The sequence below is a fragment of the Hemitrygon akajei genome, unplaced genomic scaffold (assembly GCF_048418815.1).
Source record: "Hemitrygon akajei unplaced genomic scaffold, sHemAka1.3 Scf000213, whole genome shotgun sequence".
NCBI classification, from domain to species: domain Eukaryota; kingdom Metazoa; phylum Chordata; class Chondrichthyes; order Myliobatiformes; family Dasyatidae; genus Hemitrygon; species Hemitrygon akajei.
Window position 1 is genome coordinate 26161 of NW_027332098.1, and position 25922 is coordinate 52082.

At 46.8% G+C, this 25922-nt stretch overlaps 1 protein-coding gene across 1 annotated transcript; it reads right to left on the bottom strand.

Annotated features, from left to right (window-relative positions):
• Positions 1 to 14859: 14859 nt before the first annotated feature.
• Positions 14860 to 17975, bottom strand: LOC140724422 (C-type lectin domain family 7 member A-like). The gene is made up of 4 exons (XM_073038872.1): positions 17868 to 17975; positions 16321 to 16463; positions 15563 to 15627; positions 14860 to 15170 (listed from the first exon to the last, which is right to left on the bottom strand). The coding sequence occupies exons 1-4, from the start codon at positions 17968 to 17970 to the stop codon at positions 14981 to 14983; spliced, it is 501 nt and encodes a 166-aa protein (XP_072894973.1). The 5' UTR covers positions 17971 to 17975; the 3' UTR covers positions 14860 to 14980.
• Positions 17976 to 25922: the final 7947 nt, after the last annotated feature.

Here is a 25922-nt window from a genome sequence, read left to right on the forward strand (position 1 = left end):
CCCAATACCCAGTGCAGCTCGTACCCTAAACCCGCTGACAGACCCACATGCCCAAGAGATGTTTTCCGAGCAAGATACTTTCGAAACAGTTGAGAAAATGGCAGCTTCGACGTTAACAATCCGCACTCAACACATACGTGTGCAAATCTTGATCCGCCAACACACCCAAATCTATGTGTATCCGCAAATACGTGTGCACGGCCATGTTTGAGACTAAATTTCGAGTGATGTCTAAGTTTCTTCCTTAAATCTCACCGACAGCTCTTTTTTCGCCTTCTCTTAAATTGCGGCAATTTCTAAAAGCGCAGCGCAGTACCTTTAAATGTAAATTTAAAATATGTTACAGTATTGATTAAGAATTAGACCAATAGTCTGTAAAGTTGCCCAGCGCTCCGGATTATCGGAATTTACTTTAGCAGAGGCTTTGCATCGATAAATCAAAACTGCCCGCCGAGAATCCACAAAACATGTACATATCGCCAAATCAGTGTGCACTCCAAACACACTGACACACCACATATATAATAGATAATTCCAAAGCAGAATTCATGCCCAACAGTTCAGAAAATGGCTGTTTCAACATTTAAAATTCGCACCACCCGAAAATATGATTGCAACTGTTGATTGGTAAACAAACAGCCCCAGGAATATACGAACATCGCAACATCTAATTACGTCCCCGTAATTGACTACAGACCCCTAAACTGGCGCGTATCCCCAAATCCTTGTGCATATTTGCCGCCAAACCCTAAATCTACGCACACCCAAAATCATATTTGATTTTGCTCACCCCATATATTTGAGTACTCAATTTTAAATTGGTGCGCACTCCCAAATCCAAGTTCACACCATAGCAGTGTGCACCCCTTATTCTCCGACACTGCCCGATATCTGAACGACCCAATTCAGTGCGCACCCCAAAACCGCTAACATCCTGACATGCAGGTTAGAATCCTTTCAAGAACTCATAAAATGGATGCCTCGACATTACAATCCACACACAGCCCAACATTCATGTGCAACCTCAGATCCGCCAATGCGCCCAAATCTTTATCTCACCCCAAATCCGTGTTTACATGTACACAATCCCAAATCCATGTACACCTCAAATATGGGCATCACATCAACTAGGAGCGCACCCTAAAATTCATGCGAATATCACACCCGCGGAGAAACCCACTTGCACATCCAAGAGGAATTATCATTCAAAATACTTCATGTCAAATTTCAAATTAAATTCATTATTCACGTGATCGAAATGAAACAACTTTGAGATTCGGTACACCTCCAAACCGCAGACGCCCCAAATACGTGAGAAATCCGTGTGCATCTCCAAATGCAAATGCATCCACACAACTTCAAAACCGTGGACACACACCCGCTAATTAGATTATCTCAAAAAAAAATCAGACATTCACAAGATGACAAAATCTGTGTACAACGAGCCCCACCAATGAATGTGGAGGTTTCAGCGTGTTTGGGCTGCGCATGGATTTGGTGATGCGCACCAGTTTGACGATGCACATGGTGATGTTCGCTGATTCGGGTTGCATTTTCAATCATAGGACACACATAGATTTGGTGAGTTGACGGATCAAAATTTGCGTGCGGCTTTTTAATGTCGAGGCTGCCATTTTCTCAATTGTTTTTTATTGATTGTTGCTCCGGGAAAATCTGATGTACAAGTGGCGGAGTCCGCGGGTTTAGGGTGCGCACTGAACTTGCGATTGCGCTATTTTATTTTTTGTCGTCGAATGTGGGTTGCATACGGTCTTCTGGTTCATATGGATCTAGGGTTGTGCATGGATTTAGGAGCGTTCTCTAATAAAGGGTTGCAAACTGATTTAGGGGAGTGCTCCGATATAAGGGTGCGCACCTTTATAGGGATAGCAAATTTAGGGTCGTAGTCTTCACGTTTTTCTGAGTGCATATCGATTTGGTGACGTGCCTAGGGACTTTGGGATACGTGGTGGTTTTTACCAGACAGCCATTTTGTGTTTGCAATGATTATCCGTCTGGGTCATCTAATATGCCTGTTGGGTGCTCTCCTATTTGAGGATGTGCGCAGATGTGGGGGTGCGGACGGATTTTAGTGATCAGTTAGGGGTGTAGTCTTGAATATGGGGCTGCACACGGATTTGGGTTGACACGCAGATTTGGGTGTTTCGCCGATCTGCAAAAGGATTTTGGCGCACATATGGCTTGCTACCCTCGAGATAGTCATTCTCTGAATTGATTGAAATGTTGCTTGTCTGGGATAATCCATTATGCATCTCGGGTGTCAGAGGGTTTGGGGTGCGCACCGATTTTGGTTTTGTGCAGATTTAGGGCTGCTTCGGCATATATGGGAGGCAACCGATTTGCGATGCGAACAGATTTGGTGAAATCAGCGGATTTGGGGGTACACGCAGCTTTGGTCTCTTTAGGAGAGTTTCGGCGAGTACGTGTGCACAGTGATGGGTGGATTTGGAACCACATACGGTTTCTGATTGGGAGGTCGCATAAGATTAGGAATGTATCAAACAATATGGGTGCACAGGACGTCAGTATGGATTTGGGGTGCACACGGGTGCCTGACGATTGGGGATGAGGACAGGTTTAGGTGAGTGTCGGCGGGTATGGGTGCTCATGAATTTGTTTGTGTCGGTCGATTTGGGGTTGTGGTGAATCTCAAAGTTATAGTCTCTTTAATAATAGCTGCACTATGTCCTCGCGATTTATTTAAGGTGAATGCTGTCACTCCAAAGTGACCCTTCCTTTGGGAAAATCAAATGTGTATACGTGAGTTGGTGATGTCCACGGTCTTAGATGCTCCCGGATTTGGGTTGTCTTTGGTTTTGGGCTGCTTCCGCCGATTTGCGATGCGAACAGATTTAGTGAAATCAGAGGATTTGGGGTACATTGAGATTTGGTCTTTTTAGGAGAGTTTCGGCGAGTACTTGTGCACATCTGATGGTGCTTTCTGATTGGGAGGTTGCACTAGATTCGGATTGCATCAACCAATATGGGTGCACAGGACGTCAGTATGGATTTGGTCCTCGCGATTTCTTTAAGGTGAACGCTGTCACTCTAATGTGCATACGTGAGTATCAACAGGTTTGGTGATGTACGCGATCTTAGATGCTCCCGGATTTGGGGGTGTCTGTGGATTTGGGGTCCTGACAAATCTCACGGTTGTTTCATTGATAGGTACTTTATTAATAGATACACTTCCGGTTTTCTACTCTGCTCTTGCTGTGATTTTTAAGTTGGAAGTTGCTACTTTCTGAACTATTTGAAATTATTTCTCCTCTCGGATAATCTACTCTGTAAGTGGGAGGTGTTGACACCTTTTGGGTGTGCATACGGATTTGGGAGTGCACATGGATTTTGGTTGCCGGAGGAATTGGGTATAATGCCAAAATTCAAATTGTTTCTTTTACAGATACTCGGATAAATAATGCACTTTAACGTTGAGCCTTGTTCTTCCTATTTTTAAAGTGGATTAAGCTATCTTGTGAAATGTTTGAAATGTTACTCGCTCAAGGATAAACAATTGTACATGTAGGGGCGGACTCGGATTTGGGGGTTCTCAGAGATTTTGACATGTGCGCGGTGAGTTTGGGTACACACTGATTTGGGCCTTGCAGAGTCCTCTTCGGGAAATAGTTGACTTGATCAGTATTTCTGATCGTGTGCTCACGATCACACTTAATAAAAAAGAAAAGGCGGCCATAGTCTGAACAGTTTGAAATGATAACGTGGTGATCATGTGGATGTGTCAGCGGGCTTATCAACAAGCTCCACATCCCGGACGGTGCATCTCCCTCTGCAACAGAATGTTTTACTTCCTCATCGGGAAACCACACTCAGTGTGGATCGGCCATAACATTTCCGATCAGCAAACAATGTTGTAGCAGACAGGCTACAGAGGGTTTTTTACAGTTTAGGAAAATTGGTAAATTAGTGGCTGACGGAATACCGTTTCTGGAGGTACATAGTCATGCCATTAGTTACAAGAAATAAAAGTGTCGACTGTTTTCCAAATTGAGAGACAATTCAACAATCTACGGCACAAAGGGATTTTGGGATCCTTCTGCAGGATTCCCTCAAAATTAAGTTCCAGGCGGAGTAGTTGGTGAGGAAGGCAAATAGAATGTCAGCATTAGGAATATTCTCCTAATCAACGATCAACTTCTGACTGAAAGATACCATCGGACGTGGCCTCCTCCGAAGTCTGTGGCAGAACATTCCAACAGTGTCACTACTGCCTGGCTAGAAAAATAATCCCTCCCTAACTCAAAGGGGGCCTCTCAATTGTGTGGCTGTGTACGTTGGTTTCGGATAAACCCAGCAAAGGGAGCATTCTTCCTTTGCACCCGATCTAATTCTTTCAGCATTCCGTAGGTTTCAATGAGATCTCTCCCCCGCCCCCTCCGCATTCTTCCAAATTCCAGTGAGTACAGGCCCCATGCGGCCAAATGGTCCTTAAACGTTACCCCTTCATTCCCGAAGTTATCCTTGTGAGCCTCCTCTGGACTCTTTCCAACGGGAGCACGTCCCATCTGCGATATGGGACGCAAACCTGTTACAAATACACAAGGTGCTGCCTGACTGGAGCTTTAAAGAGACTCGCCGTTATCTCCTTGTTTTTCTGTTCCACTCCCCTTCAATGAGATTACATTGTGTTTGCCTTCTGTACCACAGACCGAAACTGTAAAGTAACTTTCTGGGACTCTTACAGTTGGGCTCCTAAGTTCCTCGGCACCTCTGATGCTTGAGACATCTCCCCATTTAGATAATAGTCCGCCCTGTTGTTCGTTTTACCAAAATGTATTCGCATACGTTTCGCAAGACTGGCTCCATCCGCCACTGTTTGCCCATTAGTCCCACTGTGTCTGTTTCTTGCTGCACTCGTATTGCTTCCTCGGCACGAAATACCCCTCCATCTACCTTTGTATCTTTGTCACAAAACCATCAATTCTTCGATGCAAATCAATGACTATCAAGGTTAAAATTAGCGGTCCCAATTCTGTCCACTGAGGAACACGATTATTCACTGGCAGCCAACCAGAAAAGACACCCATTTATTCTCGCTTACTGCTTCCTGCCTGCCCGCCATTCCGCGCTCCATTCCAGAATCCTTCCTGTAGTGCCACTGGACTTTCTCTGTTTAAGCTTCCTAATGCGTGGCCCCTTCTCAAACGTCATCTGAAAATCCGAGAACATGATATTCCCTGTGTCTCCTCCGCGCTCTCTGTTTGTTACTTCATCTAAGACCTCTAACATGCTCGTCAGGCAAGATTTTCATTCAGTGACTCTGTGCTGACTCTGACCTATTTAACCACACCTTTCAAAGGACCATAATCCTTATCCTTAATAATAGACACTGATATTTTCGCAGCTAATGAGGTAAGGACGATTTTGAAAACGTTTCCGTCATCCAACTTCCCACCCCTTTTGCTACCTTACATGCCCTTTCTTTGGCTTTAATGCAGTCCTTAATTTCCCTCATCAGCCACGGTAACCTACCCCTGCCATATGAGAACTTCTCCTTCTGAGGGGCATATCTATCCTGCTCCTTGTGAACTGTTCCCAGGAAATCCAGCCGTCTCTGCTCTGCCGTGATCGCCTCCAGTAACCTCCTCCAAACCACCTGGGCAAGCTCCTCTCTCACGCCTCTGTAATACCCTTCATTCCATTGTGATACTGATACCTGTGACTTATGCTTCTGCATCTCAGAGTGAAGTGTGAGTCCAATCCTGCGTTTTCAGTTAAGAGACTTCTAGCTGTTGACCCTCACACTTAACAATCCTGACTCACTACCAGGGACCTGACTATCGTAACTTTCTTCTTTTAGGTGGTCCTCCCCACACCCTGCCAGTATCCAAAAGTGATATTTCTGTTGTTCAAGGGGATAGCCACAGCAGTATTATGTACTAGTTCCTTAACAGCTTACCACTTCCTGGCTGTCTCCCAGTTTCCTCGGTCCTATACCTTGAGTGTAACCACCAATCGCCGGGCCCTGATGAGATTTACCCCAGGCTACTGTGGAAGGCGAGGGAGGAGATTGCTGAGCAGCTGGCGATGATGTTTGCATCATCAATAGGGAGACTGGAGAGGTTCTAGAGGATTGGACGGTTGCGAATGTTTTCCTTTATTCAAGAAAAGGAGGACAGATAGACCAGGAAATTATAGACCAGTGAGTCTTAACTCAGTGTTTGGTAAGTTGATGGGGAAGATCCTGAGTGGCAGGATTTATGAACATTTGGAGAGTATAATGTGCTTAGGAATAGTCAGCATTGCTTTGTCAAGCGCATGTCGTGCCTTACGAGCCCGATTGACTTTTCTGAGGATGTGAGTAAAGTTATTGAAGCAGGGAGAGCAGTGGATGTAGTGTTTATGGATTTTGCCAAAGCATTTCATTAGGTACCCCATGCAAGGCTAATTGAGAAAATAAGTGGGCATGGGATCCAAGGGGATATTGCTTTGTGGATCCAGAACTGCCTTGCCCACAGAGGGCAAAGCATGGATGTAGACGGGTCATATTCTGCCTGGAGGTCGGTCACCAGTGGATGTCCCGCCGATCTGTTCTGGGACCCTCAATCTTCGTCATTTTTATAAATGACCTGGATGCGGAGGTGGAGGGATAGGTTAGCAAGTTTGCTGATTACACTAATGTTGGAGATGCTGTGGTTGGTAGGGAGGGCTGTCAGAAGTTATTCGGGACATTGATAGGATGCCAAATTGGGCTGAGAAGAGGCAGATGGAGTTCAACACAGATAAGTGTGAGGTGGTTCATTTTGGTAGGTCAAATATGACGGCAGAATATTGTATTAATGGTGAGACTCTTGGCAGTGTGGAGGATCAGAGGGATCTTGGGGTCCGATTCCATCAGACGCGAAAAGCAGATGCGCAGGTTGACTCAATGGTTAAGGAGGCGTACGGTGATTTGACCTTCATCAATCGTGGAATTGAATTTTGGCGCCAAGAGGTAATGTTGCAGCTCAAAAGGGCCCTGGTCAGACCCCACTTGGAGTACTGAACTCAGTTTTGGTCGCCTCACTACAGGAACGATGTGGAAGCCATAAAAAAAGGTGCAAAGGAGATTTACATGGACGTTGCCTGGATTGTGCAGCATATCTTTTGAGGATTGTTTGAGTGAACTCGGCCTTTTCTCCTTGTAGTGACGGAGGATGAGAGGTGACCTGATGGAAGTGTACAAGATGAGGAGAGTCATTGATCGTGTGGATAGTCAAAGGCTTTTCCCCAGGGCTAAAATGGTTGACAGAAGAGGACACAGGTTTAAATTGCTGGGGAGCAGGTACAGAGGAGAGGTCAGGGGTAAGTTTTTTTTTGCTCAGAGAGTGGTGAGTGCGTGGAATGGACTGCCGACGGCGGAGGTCGAGGCGGATACTATAGGGTCTTTTAAGAGAATTTTTGGATCGGTACATGGAGCTCAGAAAAATAGAGGGCTATAGGTAAGCCTAGTAATGTCTTAGGTAGGGACATGTTCGGCATGACTTTGTGGGCCGAAGGGCTTGTATTGTGCAGTAGGCTTTCTATGTTCCTATGCTTCCATGTCTGTATATGTCCAATCTATCATCTTATAAGCCTCTCGAATTATTTGAAATTTCCTGGATGTTTGCATCGCAGAGGATCTACATTGAGTCCAACCGCTACATTGAGTTGACCCGCTGCATCTTCCCTCTCTCCAGGATAGGTCTTCTGCGGGTGGAAACTCACTTGCTCGCCACTGGGCCTTGGGCCATGTGGACAACAGAAATACCTACGTCAGGCTGCCGTCAATTGACAACAGCTCAGCGTTCAGCACAGTCATATCCTCAGTTATAATCAACAGAACCCAAACCCTGGGCCATTGTATCTCCCCCTGCAACAGAATATTAGACTTCGTCTTCGGGAAACCACCATCTGTGTAGATCGGTCATAACATTTTTGATCGATTACAGTGTCGGGAAAGACATGGACCTGTTCCTGTACTCACTGGAATTCAGACAGCTTAGTGTTGTACTCATTGAAACCTATCTTTCCAAATCTTTAATCTGGTCGAGGCGGATACGATAGGGTCTTTTAAGAGACTTTTGGATAGGTACATGGAACTTAGAAAAATGGAGGGCTATATGTAAGCCTAGTAATTTATTGGGTTCAGCATAACTTTGTGGGATGAAGGGCGTGTATTGTGCAGCAGGTTTTCTCTGCTTCTATGTTTATACGTCTCTATATATGTCCCATCTATCATCTTGTAAGCCTCGTGAATTACTTGAAATTTCCTGGATGTTCGCATCGCAGAGCATCTATACTGAGCCCAACACGTTGACCGGCTGCATCATGTTCCTCCTCAACAGGTCTACGGCGGGTGCAAACTCACCTGCTCACCACCGGGCCTTGGACCCTCTGGACAACAGCAATACTTACGTCAGCCTACGGTTTATAGACAACAGCTCAGCGTTCAACGCGATCATTTCAGTTATAATCAACGGGATCCAAATCCTGGGCCATTGTATCTCCCCCTGCAACGGAATGTTAGACTTCCTAATCGGGAAACCACAGTCCGTGTAGATCGGTCATTACATTTTTGATCAACTGATGTGTTGAGGAAACAAGCAGTTGGACAGAGAGGAAAATGGGCAAAAAAGTGGCTGATGGAATACAGTGTTGGGAAAGGCATGGATCTGTGCCTGTGCTCACTGGGATTCAGACAACTTTGTGTTGACTTCATGGTAACCTCTCTTTCCAGATTATTATTATTATTATTATTATTATTATTATTATTATTATTATTATTATTATTATTATTATTATTATTATTATTATTATTATTATTATTATTATTATTATCATCATCATCATCATCATCATCATTATCATCATCATCATCATCACCATCATCATTATCATCTTCATCATCCAAAATCATATGGAAATAGGTAACACTTACAATGTCTGAAATGAAAAATAAAGAAAGTTTTTAAGTTTGAAAATTATGGTAACACAAAAAAGAAAAGAAAAATAAATTCTGGTAAAGCAAAGAAAAGTGAGGGAAAAAAAGAGGAAGCCATCAGGTGTTCAACCCCGGAGACATGCGCCATACAAAAATCTTCTAAAGATAAATATCAAACCGCCATTAAAAAAAATTTCAATTAGATCGTGGAGGAAATCTGTCAATTTACTCAAATGGCAGTGACGAGCAAATGAACCCCATCTTTTCTCAATATCAAACATAGTTTCGAAGGTTCGAGTTTCTAATTTTCTCCAAACTAAGACATAACATCACTTGAGAGAGCCATTGTGACAGAGTGGGAGCCGACGCGTCCTTCCACTTCAACAGAATGGCCCTTCCAGCTATCAACGTAACAAACGCAACAACATGTTGGTCAGACAAAGATATACCGCGTATATTTTGAGGATTTATTTCAAAGAGTACAGCTAAGTTGTTAGGTTGTAAATTAATTTTAAGTGCTTCAGAAATTGTACAGAAAAACTAACTTCGAAATCTGTTCCAGTATAGAACAGGGCCAAAAGATGTGTGTCAGTGTAGCTGTCTCAGTTTTACATCTATCACAATAGCTATCAACATCAGGAAACATTTTCATTTTCCATCTTTTTATTTATTTAAAAAATAAGGATAGATACAAGTCAGAGGAGAAATAATCTCAAATACATATTTCAATAATAGTCCAAAAATGACAAGAGTATACACTGTCAAATCATGTAGAGTATAATATTGTGCTTATATAAAATAAGAACCACAGCTCTTCTTAACAATTCATAGACAAAAAAAAAGACTGAAATAGTAACAATGTAAAATTTCAAATTGGATCAGCGAATGACTAACACAAATCGAAGAAGTGTTCAGCAACTTCAGAATCCGCATCCAGTCCTCAGTCATAAAAGTCAAATTAAGTTCCTTTTCCCAATCTTGTTCAATCTTACATAAAGGTCGCTTCTCCCATTCTAATAATAAATTATAAATTTTCCAATGGAACCCTTCATCAAAGGGTTCATGCTCATAATAGTATCGGCATCAAATATGCAAGGAAATTTACTTAAATAGTTTTGATAAATGACCAATAATTAGTAAATGTCACTTACCAAAAATGGAAAAAGGATGGAGGTCTGGCTGTTCCTAATTTAAGAATGTATTACTGGGATGTTAATGTGCGATATATGTCCTTTCGGTTACACTGGGTTGATAAGAAGGAGCGGCCAATTTGAGTAGATTTGGAATTGAAAGCTGTGAAACAGTTTTCTTTAACCTCGTTATTGGGAGCTGTTCTACCTATCCAATTAGGTAAAGTTGCTAATTTAAACTTATACCCTGTGATTAAGTATTCTTTAAAATTTTGCTCCAGTTCTGTAATGTTTTAATCTTAAAGGAAAATAAAATTTGTAGTTTAATTTACCGAAAATATTTTAAGCCTTCTTGAGGGATCCATTTTTTTATTTTGAAAAAATAAAGGTATTAATTCTTCATTTTTAGATCTATTTAAAGAAGATAGACTAGTCTTTTGAAAAATTAGTTGATATATATTCCTTCATACTCACACATTTTACAATATCTTCAAGTTAGACATTACTTACAACAATATTTAAGTAATTGACCTCATTGAAACCTATCGAATGCTAAAGGAACTCGGTGGGGGGACTGGGAGAGAAGTTTTCCTCTGTTGAGGGAGACTGAGACATTCAGAATAGAAGCATTCCAGTTTAGACCGGAGATTAGGAGGAATTTCTTTAGCCAGAGAAGAATCGAATTCTGGAATTCGCAGCAGCACTGCAAATATTTACGGTATATTTATGACAAAGATCGTCCGAGGAAAGAGGTTATGTTGAGGGAATTTCAGAATCTGGGGCCTAACGTGAAAAGCAGAACCAAAAAAGGATTACTTCCCGATCTACGTGCAAATTGGCAGAGGGTAAAGAAGATTCGAGAAGAAAATCGATGGCTCAAGAATTGGTTTGTGAGAAGTGGGTTTGAAGTCATGAGAAATTGGCTCCAGTATTGCAGAAGGGGGGAGCTGTTCCAATGGGACGGGCTACACCTGAACCGTGATGGGACCTGGATCCCAGCGAGTCGCATAACGAGGGCCGTGGAATTAAACAAAATAGTATGTGGTTGGTTCAACAGAGTGGCGGAGTCTGAATAAAGTAAAAGAGACAAGTGTGGATAAAGATGAAGTAAAATCAAAAGATTAAAAAAAAACAAAAATAAGAGTGGAGTGAAGTGAAGCGAAGAAACTTCAAGTGCAAAGAGAGAAAGATGACATGATTTTAAAAGCAAAATGAGTGTAAAAACACTTTATCTGAATTGCCGTCATTTTCCAAATAAGGTCAGTGAACTTGTGGCACAAATTAGTACAAAGGGGAAGTGATAGTGGCCAGTGGAGAAATGGGCTGCATGGTGGAGAGGATTGGCAATTAAATATACAAGTATATCAGTTAATACAGAAGGACAGGCAGGAAGGTCAAGGTGTTCCGGTAGTGCTCGTCATTAAGGATGAGATCAGGGCGAATGTGAGAGAACATATAAGTCCTAAGGAACAGAATGTTGAATTTATCTGGGTAGAGATAACGAATAGTATAGGGGGAAAAAATCACTGGTTTGAGTTGTCAATGGAACAGCGAATAATATCATTACAGTGTCACAGGCAGGAAACAGAGGAATATCTGAGGCATGTAAGACTGGAACAGCAGTTATCATGGGGAACTTTATCTTGCACAATCAATTTGTTCGAGGCAGTCTTGAGGAGGGTTTCAGAGACTGCAGCGGTGATGGCGTTCCGGAACAGCGTGCTGTTTAACCAACAAGGGAACGCGCATCCAAGTTCGGCGCTCCCATTCCCCGGAGTATGGAGAGCTGTTACTTTCCATGTGAGACTCAGACTGCCAATATTGCCTACACATTCTTTCGTGGAGTGTCTGTAGTTAAAAGACTCGTGTTGAGCACTCTGTGCACAACCGTAGGAGTTTCATTTCCTCTTTGGATTTAATTACTCTAGTCTTGGTTATTTCTAATCTGAGTCTGAGTGTATTCTAGACCTGACTCTGCACTGACCTTCACCACCGTCCATATCTCTCTCTTTACAGAAGGGATTACAACGTCAGGAGTTTGAGGAGATGTGGTCTGTCATTGAAAACTCGCGAGTTTCTCCGGATGTGCGGCGGAGATTATTCTGGTTTGTCGCATCGCCGCCTGGTGTGGATGCTGCAACGCACAGGGTCGCCAGAGGCTGCAGAGTGCTCTAGACTCAGCCAACTCCATCGCGGGCAAAACCCTCCCCTTCGACGAGGAGATCTTCAAGAGGTACCGCATCCATTATTGAGGACTCTCACCACCCGGGAAATGCACGGTCATTATTCGTACCATCCGGGAGGAGGTAGAGTAGTGTGACGACCCGCACTCAACGATATCAAACAAGTTACTTTCCTTCCACTATCAGATTACTAAACGTTTCCTGAATCTATGAACACCCTCGATATTCCCCTATTTTCTGTATTTATTAATTTTTGGAATTTACATTAAATTTACATTTTGGTGAGGTACCGATTGTGCAAATTATCAACTCTCAGGTGGTCTAAGTCACAGACAATAAATCAGATGGTGATTCTGGTGGCAAACACGCGATACAGATAGACAGGACATGTGGCACGCTGGTCTTCACTGAGTACAGGGTTCGGGAGGTCATAGAAACATGGAAACATCGCCTTTCAGTATGATCATGGCTGATCATCCAACTGAGAACTCTGTACCTGCTTTCTCTCCATACCCCCGATCCGTTTAGCTACAAGGGCCATATCTAACCCTCTTAAATATAGCCAATGAACCGGCCTCAACTGTTTCCTGTGGCAGAAAATTCCACAGATTCAGAACTCTCTGTGTGAAGAAGTTTTTCCTCATCTCGGTCAGAAAAGGCTTCCCCTTTATCCTTAAACTGTGACCACTCGTTCTGGACTTCCCCAACATCTGAAACAATCTTCCTGCATCTAGCCTGTCCAATCCTTTTAGAATTGTATATGTTTCAATAAGATCCCCACTCAATCTTCTAAATTCTAGTGAGTATAAGCCTAGTCGATCCAGTCTTTCTTCATATGCAAGTCCTGCCATCCCAGGAATCAATCTGGTGAACCTTATTTGTACTCCCTCTATGGCAAGAATGTCTTTCTTCAGATTAGGGGACCAAAACTGCACACAATACTCTAGGTGCGGTCTCACCAAGGCCTTGTGCAACTGCAGTAGCACTTCCCTGCTCCTGTACTCAAATCCCTTTGCTATGAATGCCTACATACCATTTGCCTTTTTCACCGCCTGCTGTACCTGCATGCACACCTTCAATGACTGGTGTACAATGACACCCAGGTCTCGTTTCACCTCCCCTTTTCCTAATCGGCCACCATTCAGATATTAATCTGTTTTCCTGTTCTTGCAACCAAAGTGGATAAGCTCATATTTATTCACACTAAATTACATCTGCCATGAATTTGCACACTCACCTAACCTATCCAAATCACCCTGCATCCTCTTAGCATCCTCTCACAGCTAACACCGCCTCCCAGCCTCGTGTCATCCGCAAACGTGGAGATGCTGCATTTAATTCCTTCGTCTAAATCATTAATATATATTGTAAGCAGCTGGGGTCCCAGAACTGAGCCTTGCGGCACCCCACTAGTCACTGCCTGCCATTCTGAAAAGGTCCCGTTTACTCCCACTCCTTGCTTCCTGTCTGCCAACCAATTATCTATCCACATCAATACCATACTCCCAATACCATGTGCTTTATGTTTGCGCACTAATCTCCAGTGTGGGACCTTGTCAAAAGCCTTTTGAAAATCTAAATATACCACATCCACTGGCTCTCCCCTATCCACTCTACTAGTTATATCTTCAAAAAATTCTATAAGCTTCGTTAGACATGGTTTTCCTTTCACAAATCCATGTTGACTTTTTCCGATGATTTCAGCTCTTTCCAAATGTGCTGTTATCACATCTTTGATAACCGACTCTAGCATTTTCCCCACCACCGATGTCATACTCACCGGTCTATAATTCCCAGATTTTTCTCTCCCTCCTTTTTTAAAAAGTGGGGTTACATTAGCCACCCTCCAATCCTCAGGAACTAATCCAGAATTGAAGGATTATTGAAAAATTATCACTAATGCATCCACTATTTCTTGGGCTACCTCCTTAAGCACTCTGGGATGCAGACCATCTGGTCTTGGGGATTTATCTGCCTTTAATCCCTTCAATTTACCTAACACCACTTCCCTACTAACATGGATTTCCCTCAGTTCCTCCATCTCACTAGACCCTCGGTCCCTTACTATTTCCGGAACAGTATTTATGTTCTCCTTAGTGAAGACAGAACCAAAGTAGTTATTCAATTGGTCTGCCATGTCTTTGTTCCCTATGATCAATTGACCGGTTTCTGACTGTAAGGTCACATCCTAGTTCTACAAGACATCGGTGAGGCCACACTTGGAGTACCGTGTTCGGTTCTGGTCGTCCTGCTGTAGGAAAGATGAGCTGGAAAGAGTGAAGAGGGAGATTTACGAGGATGTTGCCGGGATTCGAGTTGCTGAGTTGTGGAGACCGGGCTGGCGTGAGGAGTTTATTCTTTGGGGATCACGGATGACATTATAAAGGTGTATAAAACCCCGAGGGCATTGATAGAGTGAATGCGCACGGTCTTTTACCCCAGGATGGGGAACCTGTTAACCAGAGTGCACAAGAATAAGGTGAGAATGGGTGGGGAGGAAGGAGAGACATAACTGATTTATGAGGGGTGGAGAACGGTGCAGGGCGTTGTGAGAAGATTGGTGAGTTGTCGAGAAAGTCGGAGATTGATGGGGAAAGAGGAATAGGATGCGAATTGTGGAGGATAATGGTTGGAGGATGGACAGAGTGAGTGAAGCGGGAAAGTGAGGATAAGGTAGATGAGAGTGGGGAAGAGAGACGGGGTAGGAAAACGGTTTGTAACGTGATTCAAGTTGGCCCTAGGGACTGTTGACAGAGATCCTGGATCTTTGCAGGAATGTCCGTGCACAAGTGTGCACACTTCTCGCAGATGAAATGGTTTTGATGATTGCAACGGTTCCTCCATGCGGACAAGTCGCAGCTACCGCAGACGGACGTTCCAGTGTAATCCTTGAACATAAGACCAGAAGCCGCTTTCCTATGAAAGAATGTTAAGCAATTTCAACAGAGTCAGATCAGCTCCAGATGGACACCCGTGACAGTCACCAAGCTACTCCCACTGCATCCCACTAACCACACATCCCCGTGTCAGTCCCCAAACCCATCACCCTGACCCCCTTCCTCCTTATAGTATCATTCCCCAATGTAAAGCCATTGCCACACAGCTCTGTAACAGAATCCAATCCACTATCGCTCACTACCCACATCCCCTGTGCGTCTACAAAATAATCCCCCTGACCCACTTTATCCCCAATACACTGTGTCAGAATGTAATCTACGATGGTGACGCCATCACTTCGCACAGCCCCGGTGTGTCTCCAAACTAATCTCACTGCCACTGTCCCAATCAGGTAAAAATCCGAAACACACCCGTCTTCGCATTTTCCAATCCAGTATGTTCTGTGATGATGTACGGTAGCGTTGGAAACAACATCCTGCGAAATTAAACTTCCTCAGTTAATGTTTAGAAGGATCCTTCTTCATTGTTGTTGCTATTTTATTTCATCATCATCATCATCATCATCATCATCATCATCATCATCATCATCATCATCATCATCATCATTTTAATGCCTGAACCCGGGAGTGCGAGATATGACGGTCACTCTCTGTCTGACCTCGGGAGTTTGTAATGCGAAGTTGCAGAGGGAGATTCACTCTGCAGGAACGCGGGATTGTGTGATCCAACGGTGTGGAAGGAGCTTCACTCTGTGTATCACCCCGTGACTGTGTGACGGAACTGTATGATGGGAGTTTCACGCAGTGTCAGACACCAGAAATGTGCAAGGAAACATTCGGCAGGGAGATACACTCTTGTGTCTCACTCCGGGATTGTGTGATGGGACGTTGTGGAGGAAGCTTCAATTTGTGTCTGAACCCAGGAATATGTGATAGGACGGTGTGGAGAGAGTTTCACTCTGTGACTGACCCCGATAGTGTGTGATGGGACGGTCTGGAGAGAGATTCACTCTGTGTCTGGCACCGGGAGTGTGTGATTGGCGTGACCTTCACTATCTGTCTGATCCCGAGACTGTGTGATAGGACGGCGCGTAGAGAGATTTACTCTGTGCTTGATTCCGGGAGTTTGTGATTGTTGTGGATATCTCTCCTTTCGGTGTGACACATACCTGCTCTTTTTTTGAATTAATTTCCAGCAGCCTTGCATCAAAATTTGAACAACTGTTCTTCGCTCCATCGTAAGATATTTCCAACGTGGATATGAAATAACACCGGTCTTCAGTTCTGATCCAGTCCTTGGAACACGATTGCTCTGGAAATCAGAAAGAAAAAGAAGTAAATCTACCAGTGGACCGTTTCATCACACACTCCCACGGTCAGACACAGAGTGAATCCCTCTGCACCATTTAATCACAGACCCAGTGGGTCTAGAACAGTGAGATGTTCACTTTACACTCTGAAATTACTCATACTAGTAGTCAATCAGAGAACTAAGCTCGCTTCGTCCGTGCTGTCACAACACCCGATATCTAACGCAGAGTGAACCTCGTGATGCCCCATCTAATCACTCAGACGTATGGTCAAGTTATCTCCGTCATGTCGCATCATGCACATTCGTGTTCAGACACTAGGTGTCGTTCCCTCCGAGATCGTCCCATCAGACACACCAGGGATCAGACGCAGAGTTAAGTTCCCACCATACCGTCCCATCACGCACTCCCGGGGACAGACACGGAATGAAGCTTTCCAACTCTCCCTCTCACTCACTCCATCCTCTGTGATGAACAGCGGGGAAGAGGGGGATGTTTGGTCACCTCTTCTGCTGGTGAGGTATTGGCAAGTTTGCCCTTTAGTTTCGGTGATAGTTCTGTACTTCATTACGAAGCGGTAGAATTGATGACGGAGATTGGTGTGCGGTCGATTCAGAATTAAATGGTCGGAATTGAGGACAGAGAAGGTCTTTTCGTGGATGCAGATGCGGGGATACTGTGATGTCCTGGATTCAAGCGTTGAGTTCAACTCATGGACTTCTAGTCGATATTGGCGCTGCGTCCTATTCATCTCCTGATGCTTTTCCCAAAGTCTCCGGTAGGTTAGGTCGGAGATGATAAGAGACTGACGAATCTGTAACACTGAGATTGTCGTCGTCAGGCGCCGCTGCGTGGTGTGTCGGTGTCACGGTGAAGGGAATGTCAGTGTCACGGTGTCGGCTGTGTCGGTGTCACAGTGAGGGTTGTGTCGTTTTCACGTGTGGGCTGGACGGTGTGAGGATGCGGAACGTGACATTCTCACTGTGATGGCAGTGGGAGCGTTACTATGAGGGTGTCATGGTGAAGGACGAGCAACATTGAGAGTCCTGTTGGTGTCAGGGTGTTTGCTGTTTCGTAGTCACGGTGTTGGTAGTGTCTGTTTTACCGTGAGAGGGAGTGTGGGTGTCTCGGAGAGGAGTATATCGGAGTTATCGTGAATGCTGTTTTAGTGTCGTTGTGAGAGTGAATCCACCTCCACAACGTCCCACCACACTGTCCTGGATTCAGTGACAGAGTGAAACTTCCTCCACGCTGCCCCATCACACACTCACGGGGTCAAACACAGAGTGAATCATCCTCCATACCATCGCTTCACACACTCCCAATGTCAAGCACAGAGTGACGCTCCCTCTCTCCATGCCTGCCCTGTAATGAGGAGCGGGTGAAAGAGGGGGATGATGCCTCACCTCTTCTGCTGGTCAACAATTCACAGATTTGAGCCTTGGTTTCGTTGACAGATCTGAACTTCGTTTCCATCTCAGTGAACTGGTGACGGAGATCGTTGTTCATTCGTTTAAGATCGATCAGATTAGAGTTGAGCGCAGAAAGCTTGGACTGAAGGGATGAATTTAACTCAGGGTAGTTTCGGTCGGTGGTGATCTTAGACTGACGAATCTGTGATACTGAGAGACATGGCAAAGGATGTTTACACGTGAGTCAGCGTCACGCTACCGAACGGGTCACAGAGAGTGTTGTGTCAGTGTCTCGATGAAGGGTGTCACTGTGAAGGATGTGCTGGTGGCACAGTGAGAGGAGTTAGCGTTATCTTGAGGGGCGTGGCTGAGTCACACTGAGGGGTTATCAATGTCCCGATGAAGGTTTTGTTGTTGTTACCATGGTGGGTCTGCGTCAGTACCTTGCGGGGCATGTCCGATTGCTGTGAGGGACGTGTCGGTGTCACTGTGATAGGAGTTTCTGTGCCCCGGCGACAGGTGTACCGGGACACAATGAAGTGTATCTCGATGTCAAGACGAGGAAAATGTCAGAGTGAGGGGCCTAGTGGTGTCACCGTGGGTGGAGTACCTGTGTCATGGTGTGCTGTTCTGACGGAGAGGGGTATACCTGTGTCACGGTGAGGGACACGTCATGGCCACGGTGTGTGTGAGAGGGTCACGCTGAGCTGTGTCACTGAGAGTACATTGACGTGTGAGTCTTTGTCACGATGCGGTGCGGAGCGGTTCAAGTCGAAGAGCGTGAAGGTGTCACGGTGTACGGTACCTCAGTGTCACGGTGAAGATCGTGTCGGAGTCATTGTGAGGTGTGTGTCGGTGTCGCCGTGAGGAGTTTATCAGTGACACGGTCAGGGTCATGTCGATGTTACAGTGAGGGGCGCGTTGAGGTCAGTGTGACTGCCATGTGTGTGTCACGGCGATGGTCGTGTCAGTGTCGCGGTCTGGAGTGTATCTGTGTCTCGTTGAAGGTCGTGACCGTGCTACGGTGACAGCATTGTTGATGTTATGGTGAATGGCGTGTCGGTGTCATGACGAGTCTTGATTGTGTTACGGTTAAGGCCGTATTTTTATCACGGTTAGGGGTGTGTCCCAGTTATGGTGATGGGTTTTAATCGGTGTTACTTTAAGGGGCTTGTCGGCGTCGCTCTGTTGTTTTGCAATCACAATTTATTCCACTCTCTTTATTCGTAGTCTGACTCCACCCGGAGCCTGTTCTACTCACCATGGATCGAGAATCCGGTCACAATGATTATGAGAGCGGATGTAACTAGGCAGAGTAGGCAGATCAGACGGTACGGTCTATTTCCGATCTTCACTTTCGACTGTTGTTCTTGCCCAGCTGTGGAGAGACCACACGGCCATAAAACCATAAGATATAGTAGCAGAAGTAGGCCATTCGGTCTGTCGAGTCTGCTCACCACTCAATCATGAGCTGATCAAATTCTTCCAGTCATCCTCCCTCCCCTGCCTTCTCCCCATAGCCTTTGAAACGCTGGCTAACCAACAACCTATCTCTCTGTCTGCCATAAATGTACCCAGTGACTTGGCTTCCACAGCTGCTGGTGGCATCAAATTCCACAGATTTACCACCCTCTGAAAAAAGTAATTACTCCGCATCTCAGTTCTAACAGGACGTCATTCAATACTGAGGTTGTGCGCTCTTGTCCTAGAATCCCTTATCATGAAAAATAACATTTCCATATCTAGACTGTTCAGAGCTTTCAACATTCGGAAGGTTTCCATGTGATCCCGCCTTATTTTCCTGAACTCCAGGGAGCACAGCGCAAAAGCTGCCAGATTTTCTTCCTACGGCAACCCTCCCATCCCTGGAATCATTCTCGTGGATCTTCTCTGAGCCCTCTCTAATGTCAGTATATAGACGGACACCCAAACTGCACACAATACTCTCACTGTGGTCTCACGAGTGTCTTTTGGTGCCTCAACATCACATCCCTGCTCTTATATTCCATACCTCCAGAAATGAATGTCAACATTTCATTCGCCTTCTTCACCACCGCCCGAAACTAGAGGCTAACCTTTAGGATATCTTGCACAAGTACTCCCAAGTCCCTTTGCATCTCTGATTTTGAATTCGCTCACCATCTAAATAACAGTCTGCTTGTTTATTTCTTCCACGAAGGTGCATGACCATACACTTTCCATCATTGTATATCATTTGCCAGTCCTTTGCTCATTCCTCTAAACTATCTAAGTCTCTCTTTCTCTTCCCGCAACCCAAACCCGCTCCTCCACCGATCATTGCATCTTTGGCAAATCAACAATGAACGAATCTACAATTTAATTTAGATCGTTTATATACATTTCGGACAGGCGGTGAAACGAGCTGCCAGAGAAGTGGTCGAGGCAGATGAATTTGGAAGTTGAAAGTTTTGGGCGAATCTGACGCTTCCAGAATGGCGTCACTACTGTGAACTCTGACCTGTTTGTGCAATGGTTGGCATCTTTCTAGTTCTCGAGGCAATGGGAGGATGCTCGTCCTCATCGATGAGGGGTTCGTCTTTCCGAAAGTTCAGCTCTAAGTAGGTGGAGATCAGATCATCTGGGAGAGACAGTCGGACAGGCAGATAAGGGAGAGAATTAGACAGCGGGAGAGAATGGGGGAGAGACTCGCGGAGAGAGAGAAGAGACAGCAGAAGAGAGAGAGATTGGTAAGCGAATGGGAGAGAGGGGTTGAGAGACTGCGAGACAAATGGTTTGGGGAAGTGAAAGGAGAGAGAAGAGAAGAAACGGTGAAAGCGATGGGCAGGAACCGGGAGATTGCGATGGCGCAATGGGTGGGAAAACGCGAGAGCAATGGGGAAAGAGAACGAGGTGAGAAAGGGGAGACAGAGTGAGAGACAGAGGGGGAGAGGAGACTGTGCGGGGGGAAGTGCAGAAAGACGGGTAAAGTGAGAAGGGAGTGAAAGGTGAGAGAGAGAGCGAAAGAGAGGGTGATTGAGAAGGGAGCGTGTGCGGAGAACAGTGGGAGAGGGATGGGGAAGAGAGATAAGATAATTTGAGAGAGGGGAAAGATTGAGGGGAAGAGTTGCGGGGAGAGGGACATATAGATGGATAGGGAGGAACTGAAGGCATGAAGGTGAGATGAGCTGTAAACAGAGACAGAGAGAGGTGGCGAGAGCGGGTGGGGTTCGGCAGGGGATGACAGTGAGAGGAAAGGGCAAATATCATCAGGCAGTGGGAGACAATGGGGAAAGAGTTTGATAGAGGTACAGGGTGATAGAGGAAGGGAGAGAGGATAGAGAGAGGAGACGGGGTGAGAGAAGGGGAGGGAGGGGAAACAAGGGAAAGGAAGAGTGAGAGTGTGGTTTAAGTTTTATACTATGCCCCCTCCTCGCCGTCTCTCCCACTGTCCTCCCTCCTCTGCACCCCGGCATATACATCACAGACAGGAGAGCGCCAGTGGAATGCCATAGATACAGATGACATCACTGGAGTAGAGCAGGGTGAAACAGTAACAGAATGCAGTGTAAAGTGCTACAGTTACAGATAAAGTGCGGGTCAGGCAGACCATAAGGCGCAAGGGCGACGGCGAAGTAAACTATGAGGCCAAGAGTACATCTTATCGGAATAGTGGACTGCTCAATAGTCTGATAACAGCGGGGTAGAAACTGTCTTTGAGCCTGGTTAAACGTGCTTTCGTATCTTGCACCGATAGGAGATGATGGGGGTGTAAGAGAGTTATCCAGGCTGGCTGTCTGCTTCAGCGACGCCGCGGGAAGTGCAGAGAGAGTCCGTGGAGGTGAGGTCTGATTTGCTGAGCTGTGTCCACGACTCTCTGCAGTTTCCTCCGGTCACGGAGGGAGTAGCTTCCTTCCCAAGCCGAGTTGTATCGTGATTGGATGCTTTCGGTGGTGCATCGGCAAAGATGGGCGGAGTTCCACAGTGTCAGGGTCCGGTCCGGTCCGGAATCGCTGTTCCGGCTCTCGATCCGATCCGAGAATTCGGACTCCGGGTCTTTCAGCTGACCTTCCCGGCCCCTTTAAGCCTGTTAAGATCACCCTGGATCAAGGACGCGTGTGGCCAATTCGGCAGCCGGTGTTTATAAGGGGCCGTGGGACGGAGACCGGGCGGTTGGTCGTTTTGTTCTGTATCCTGTTCTGCCCTGGTTGCCGCCCTGCTCGGAATCCTGCTCTGCCCTGGTTGCTGGGATGTTCTGTATATGCTCAATCCGGTTGGTCTTGTTCCCCGACTTCTCTCCTGTGCGCTGGTCCCGCTGTTCCGCCTTATTCTCCTTGCTTGCGCTGCCTCGCTGTCGGTTGCCTTTCCCAATTTACCAATGTACCCGGTGGATCACTGTAGTTTTGCCGCTTACCCTGGACCCAGCTTCCTACTCGTTGCCTCCGCTGGGCGATCCGGCCGGATTGCCGCTGCCCGGCGAATGGTTCTGCCCCCTCCAACTCGTTGCCTCCGTCGGGCGGTTCCGGCCGGACTGCCGCTGCCCGGCGGGGGTTCTGCCCCCTCCTACCCGTTGCTTCCGTCGGGCGGTTCCGGCCGGACTGCCGCTGCCCGGCGGGGGTTCAAACTTTTCCACCTATTACTCCCGAAGGGTTGTGCCCCGCACCTGCCCAGCTGTCCGCGACAGGCCCAGGCCTCTGTGTTTTCTGCCTGGGAGGCGGCACTGCACGGGATCCTTGCGGCGCGCCATGAGGAATCTGCCTGCCTGCCTGCCCCGAACTGTGGGATCTACCTGCCTGTCTGCCTGCCCCGAACTGTGGGATCTGCCTGCCTGCCCCGAACTGTGGGATCTACCTGCCTGCCTGCCCCGAACTGTGGGATCTACCTGCCTGCCTGCCTGCCCCGAACTGTGGGATCTGCCTGCCTGTTTGCCTGTCCCGAACTCTGGGATCTGCCTGCCTCCCTGCCTGCCCCGAACTCTGGGATCTGCCTGCTTGCCTGCCCCGAACTGTGGGAACTACCTGCCTGCCTGCCCCGAACTTTGGGATCTGCCTGCCTGCCTGCCCCGAACTTTGGGATCTGCCTCCCTGCCTGCCCCGAACTCTGGGATCTGCCTGCCTGCCTGCCCCGAACTGTGGTATCTGCCTGCCTGCCTGCCCCGAACTGTGGGATCTGCCTGCCTCCCTGCCTGCCCCGAACTTTGGGATCTGCCTGCCTGCCTGCCCCGAACTGTGGGAACTACCTGCCTGCCTGCCCAGAACTTTGGGATCTGCCTGCCTGCCTGCCCCGAACTGTCGGATCTACCTGCCTGCCTGCCTGCCCCGAACTGTGGTATCTGCCTGCCTGCCTGCCCCGAACTGTGGGATCTGCCTGCCTGCCTGCTCCGAACTGTGGGATCTGCCTGCCTGCCTGCCTGCCCCGAACTGTGGGATCTGCCTGCCTGCCTGCCCCGAACTGTGGGATCTGCCTGCCTCCCGGCCTGCCCCGAACTTTGGGATCTGCCTGCCTGCCTGCCCCGAACTGTGGGAACTACCTGCCTGCCTGCCCAGAAATTTGGGATCCGCCTGCCCCGAACTGTCGGATCTACCTGCCTGCCTGCCTGCCCCGAACTGTGGTATCTGCCTGCCTGCCTGCCCCGAACTGTGGGATCTGCCTGCCTGCCTGCCCCGAACTGTGGGATCTACCTGCCTGCCTGCCTGCCCCGAACTGTGGGATCTGCCTGCCTGCCTGCCTGCCTGCTCCGAACTGTGGTATCTGCCTGCCTGCCTGCCTGCTTTAACCCTTAAATGACATGGCATCCACATCCTGTCCTCCCCCTGGTACCTCAGTGTCTGCGTCCTGCATTTGGGTCCATCCGACCCCTTTCCTGACACACAGGAACATGAACATTGTGTACTGGGATACTAGACCCTAGAACCTAGAACAATACAGCACAGCGGAGAGTGGAAGGGAGCTTAGCTCTGTGTCTGACCCCGGCATTGTTTACTGGGATACTAGACCCTAGAAACTAGAACACTACAGCACAGCGGAGAGTGGGAGGGAGATTAGCTCAGTGTCTGACCCCGGCATTGTGTACTGGGATACTAGACCCTAGAAACTAGAACACTACAGCACAGCGGAGAGTGGAAGGGAGCATAGCTCAGTGTCTGATCCCGGCATTGTGTACTGGGATACTAGACCCTAGAACCTAGAACAATACAGCACAGCGGAGAGTGGAAGGGAGCTTAGCTCAGTGTCTGACCCCGGCATTGTGTACTGGGATACTAGACCCTAGAAACTAGAACACTACAGCACAGCGGAGAGTGGAAGGGAGCTTAGCTCAGTGTCTGACCCCGGCATTGTGTACTGGGATACTAGACCCTAGAAACTAGAACACTACAGCACAGCGGAGAGTGGGAGGGAGATTAGCTCAGTGTCTGACCCCGGCATTGTGTACTGGGATACTAGACCCTAGAAACTAGAACACTACAGCACAGCGGAGAGTGGAATGGAGCTTAGCTCTGTGTCTGACCCCGGCATTGTGTACTGGGATACTAGACCGTAGAAACTAGAACACTACAGCACAGCGGAGACTGGGAGGGAGCTTAGCTCTGTGTCTGACCCCGGCATTGTGTACTGGGATACTAGACCGTAGAAACTAGAACACTACAGCACAGCGGAGACTGCGAGGGAGCTTAGCTCTGTGTCTGACCCCGGCATTGTGTACTGGGATACTAGACACTGGAGACTAGAACACTACAGCACGGTACAGGCCCTTCAGCCCTCGATATTGTGCCGACCCATATATTCCTCCAAAAACGAACTGAACCGACACTACCACGTAACCCTCTATTTTTATTTGTCTGTCCAAGAGGCTCTTAAATACCCCTAATGTTTTTATCCTCCACCACCATCCCTGGCAAGACATTCCAGGCATCCAGACCCCTCTATGTAAAAAGAAACTTACCACTGATCGCCCCTAAATTTCACTGCCTTAACTTTTTATTTATGTCCACTGGTTTTTGCTATTTGTGCCCTGGGAAACAGGTACTGACCATCCACTCTATATAGCCTGTCATAATCTTGTCAATTTCTATCAGCCCCTGTAATTCTTCTACGCCCCAAAGAGAAAATTCCCAGCACTGCTAACCTTGCCTCTAAAAACTTGTTTTCCAATCAGCCAACATCCTGGTAAATCCCCTCTCCGTAGCTTCCACATCCTTCCTGTAATGAGGTGAACAGAACCGAAGACAATGCTCTCAGTGTGGTCCAACCAGAGATTTGTAGAGTTGCAACATGACCTCACTACTCTTGAACTCTATCTCCCTATTAATGCAGTCAAGCATCCGATAAGCCTTCTTAACCACCCTATCAACCTGTGCAGAGACCTTGAAGGATGTATGGATTTGAACCCTAAGATCCCACTGTTCATCGACACTCTTATGTAACCGACCATTAACCCCGTACTCAGCATTCTGGTTTGTCCTTCCAGAATGCATCACCTCACACTTATCCGGATTGAACCCCATCTGCCACTATTCTGCCCAACTCTGCATCCTGTCATGTAACCTTCGACAAACTGCAGCTCCATCCACAACTCCTCCAAACTTCGTGGCATCCACAAACTTACCCAGCCATCCTTCCGCCTCTTCATCAAGGTAATTTAGAAAAATCACAAAGAGCAGAGGCCCTAGGACAGATCCTTCCAGCACTCCACTGGCCATCGACCTCAAGGCAGAAAACTTTCCTTCCACAACTATCCTCTGCTGTCTTCCTTTATGCCAATGTATTTATCCAAACAGCCAAGGTTCCACTGATCCCATGCATTATGTCTGTCTGGATGAGTCTCTCGTGGGGACCTTGTCAAATCCCTTACTAAGTCTATGTAGACGACATCTACCGCCCTACCCTCATCAATTTGTTTTTGTTATCTCTTCAAAAATCTCAATTAGACTCGTGAGGCACGACCTTCCCTTCACAAGGAAACACGTGACCAGCAGCAGAAGCTCCCTTTCAACAGGTGATATCTTTTCTGTTCTCTGACCGTGCATGGAAGGTCAGGGTGAGTTAGCCGGTGTGGACACAAGGTGTTTAGTGTATGAATTCACGTACGTG

What these genes read in the sequence shown, in the direction of transcription:
- LOC140724422 (XM_073038872.1), bottom strand. Translation starts at nt 17,970, where the DNA reads ATGAACAACGATCTCCGTCACCAGTTCACTGAGATGGAAACGAAGTTC. An exon ending in TTAATTCAAAAAAAGAGCAG is followed by an intron (nt 15,628 to 16,320) that starts GTATGTGTCACA and finishes TTAATTTCGCAG; the next exon opens with GATGTTGTTTCCAACGCTAC. An exon ending in ATTGGAAAATGCGAAGACGG is followed by an intron (nt 15,171 to 15,562) that starts GTGTGTTTCGGA and finishes ATTCTTTCATAG; the next exon opens with GAAAGCGGCTTCTGGTCTTA.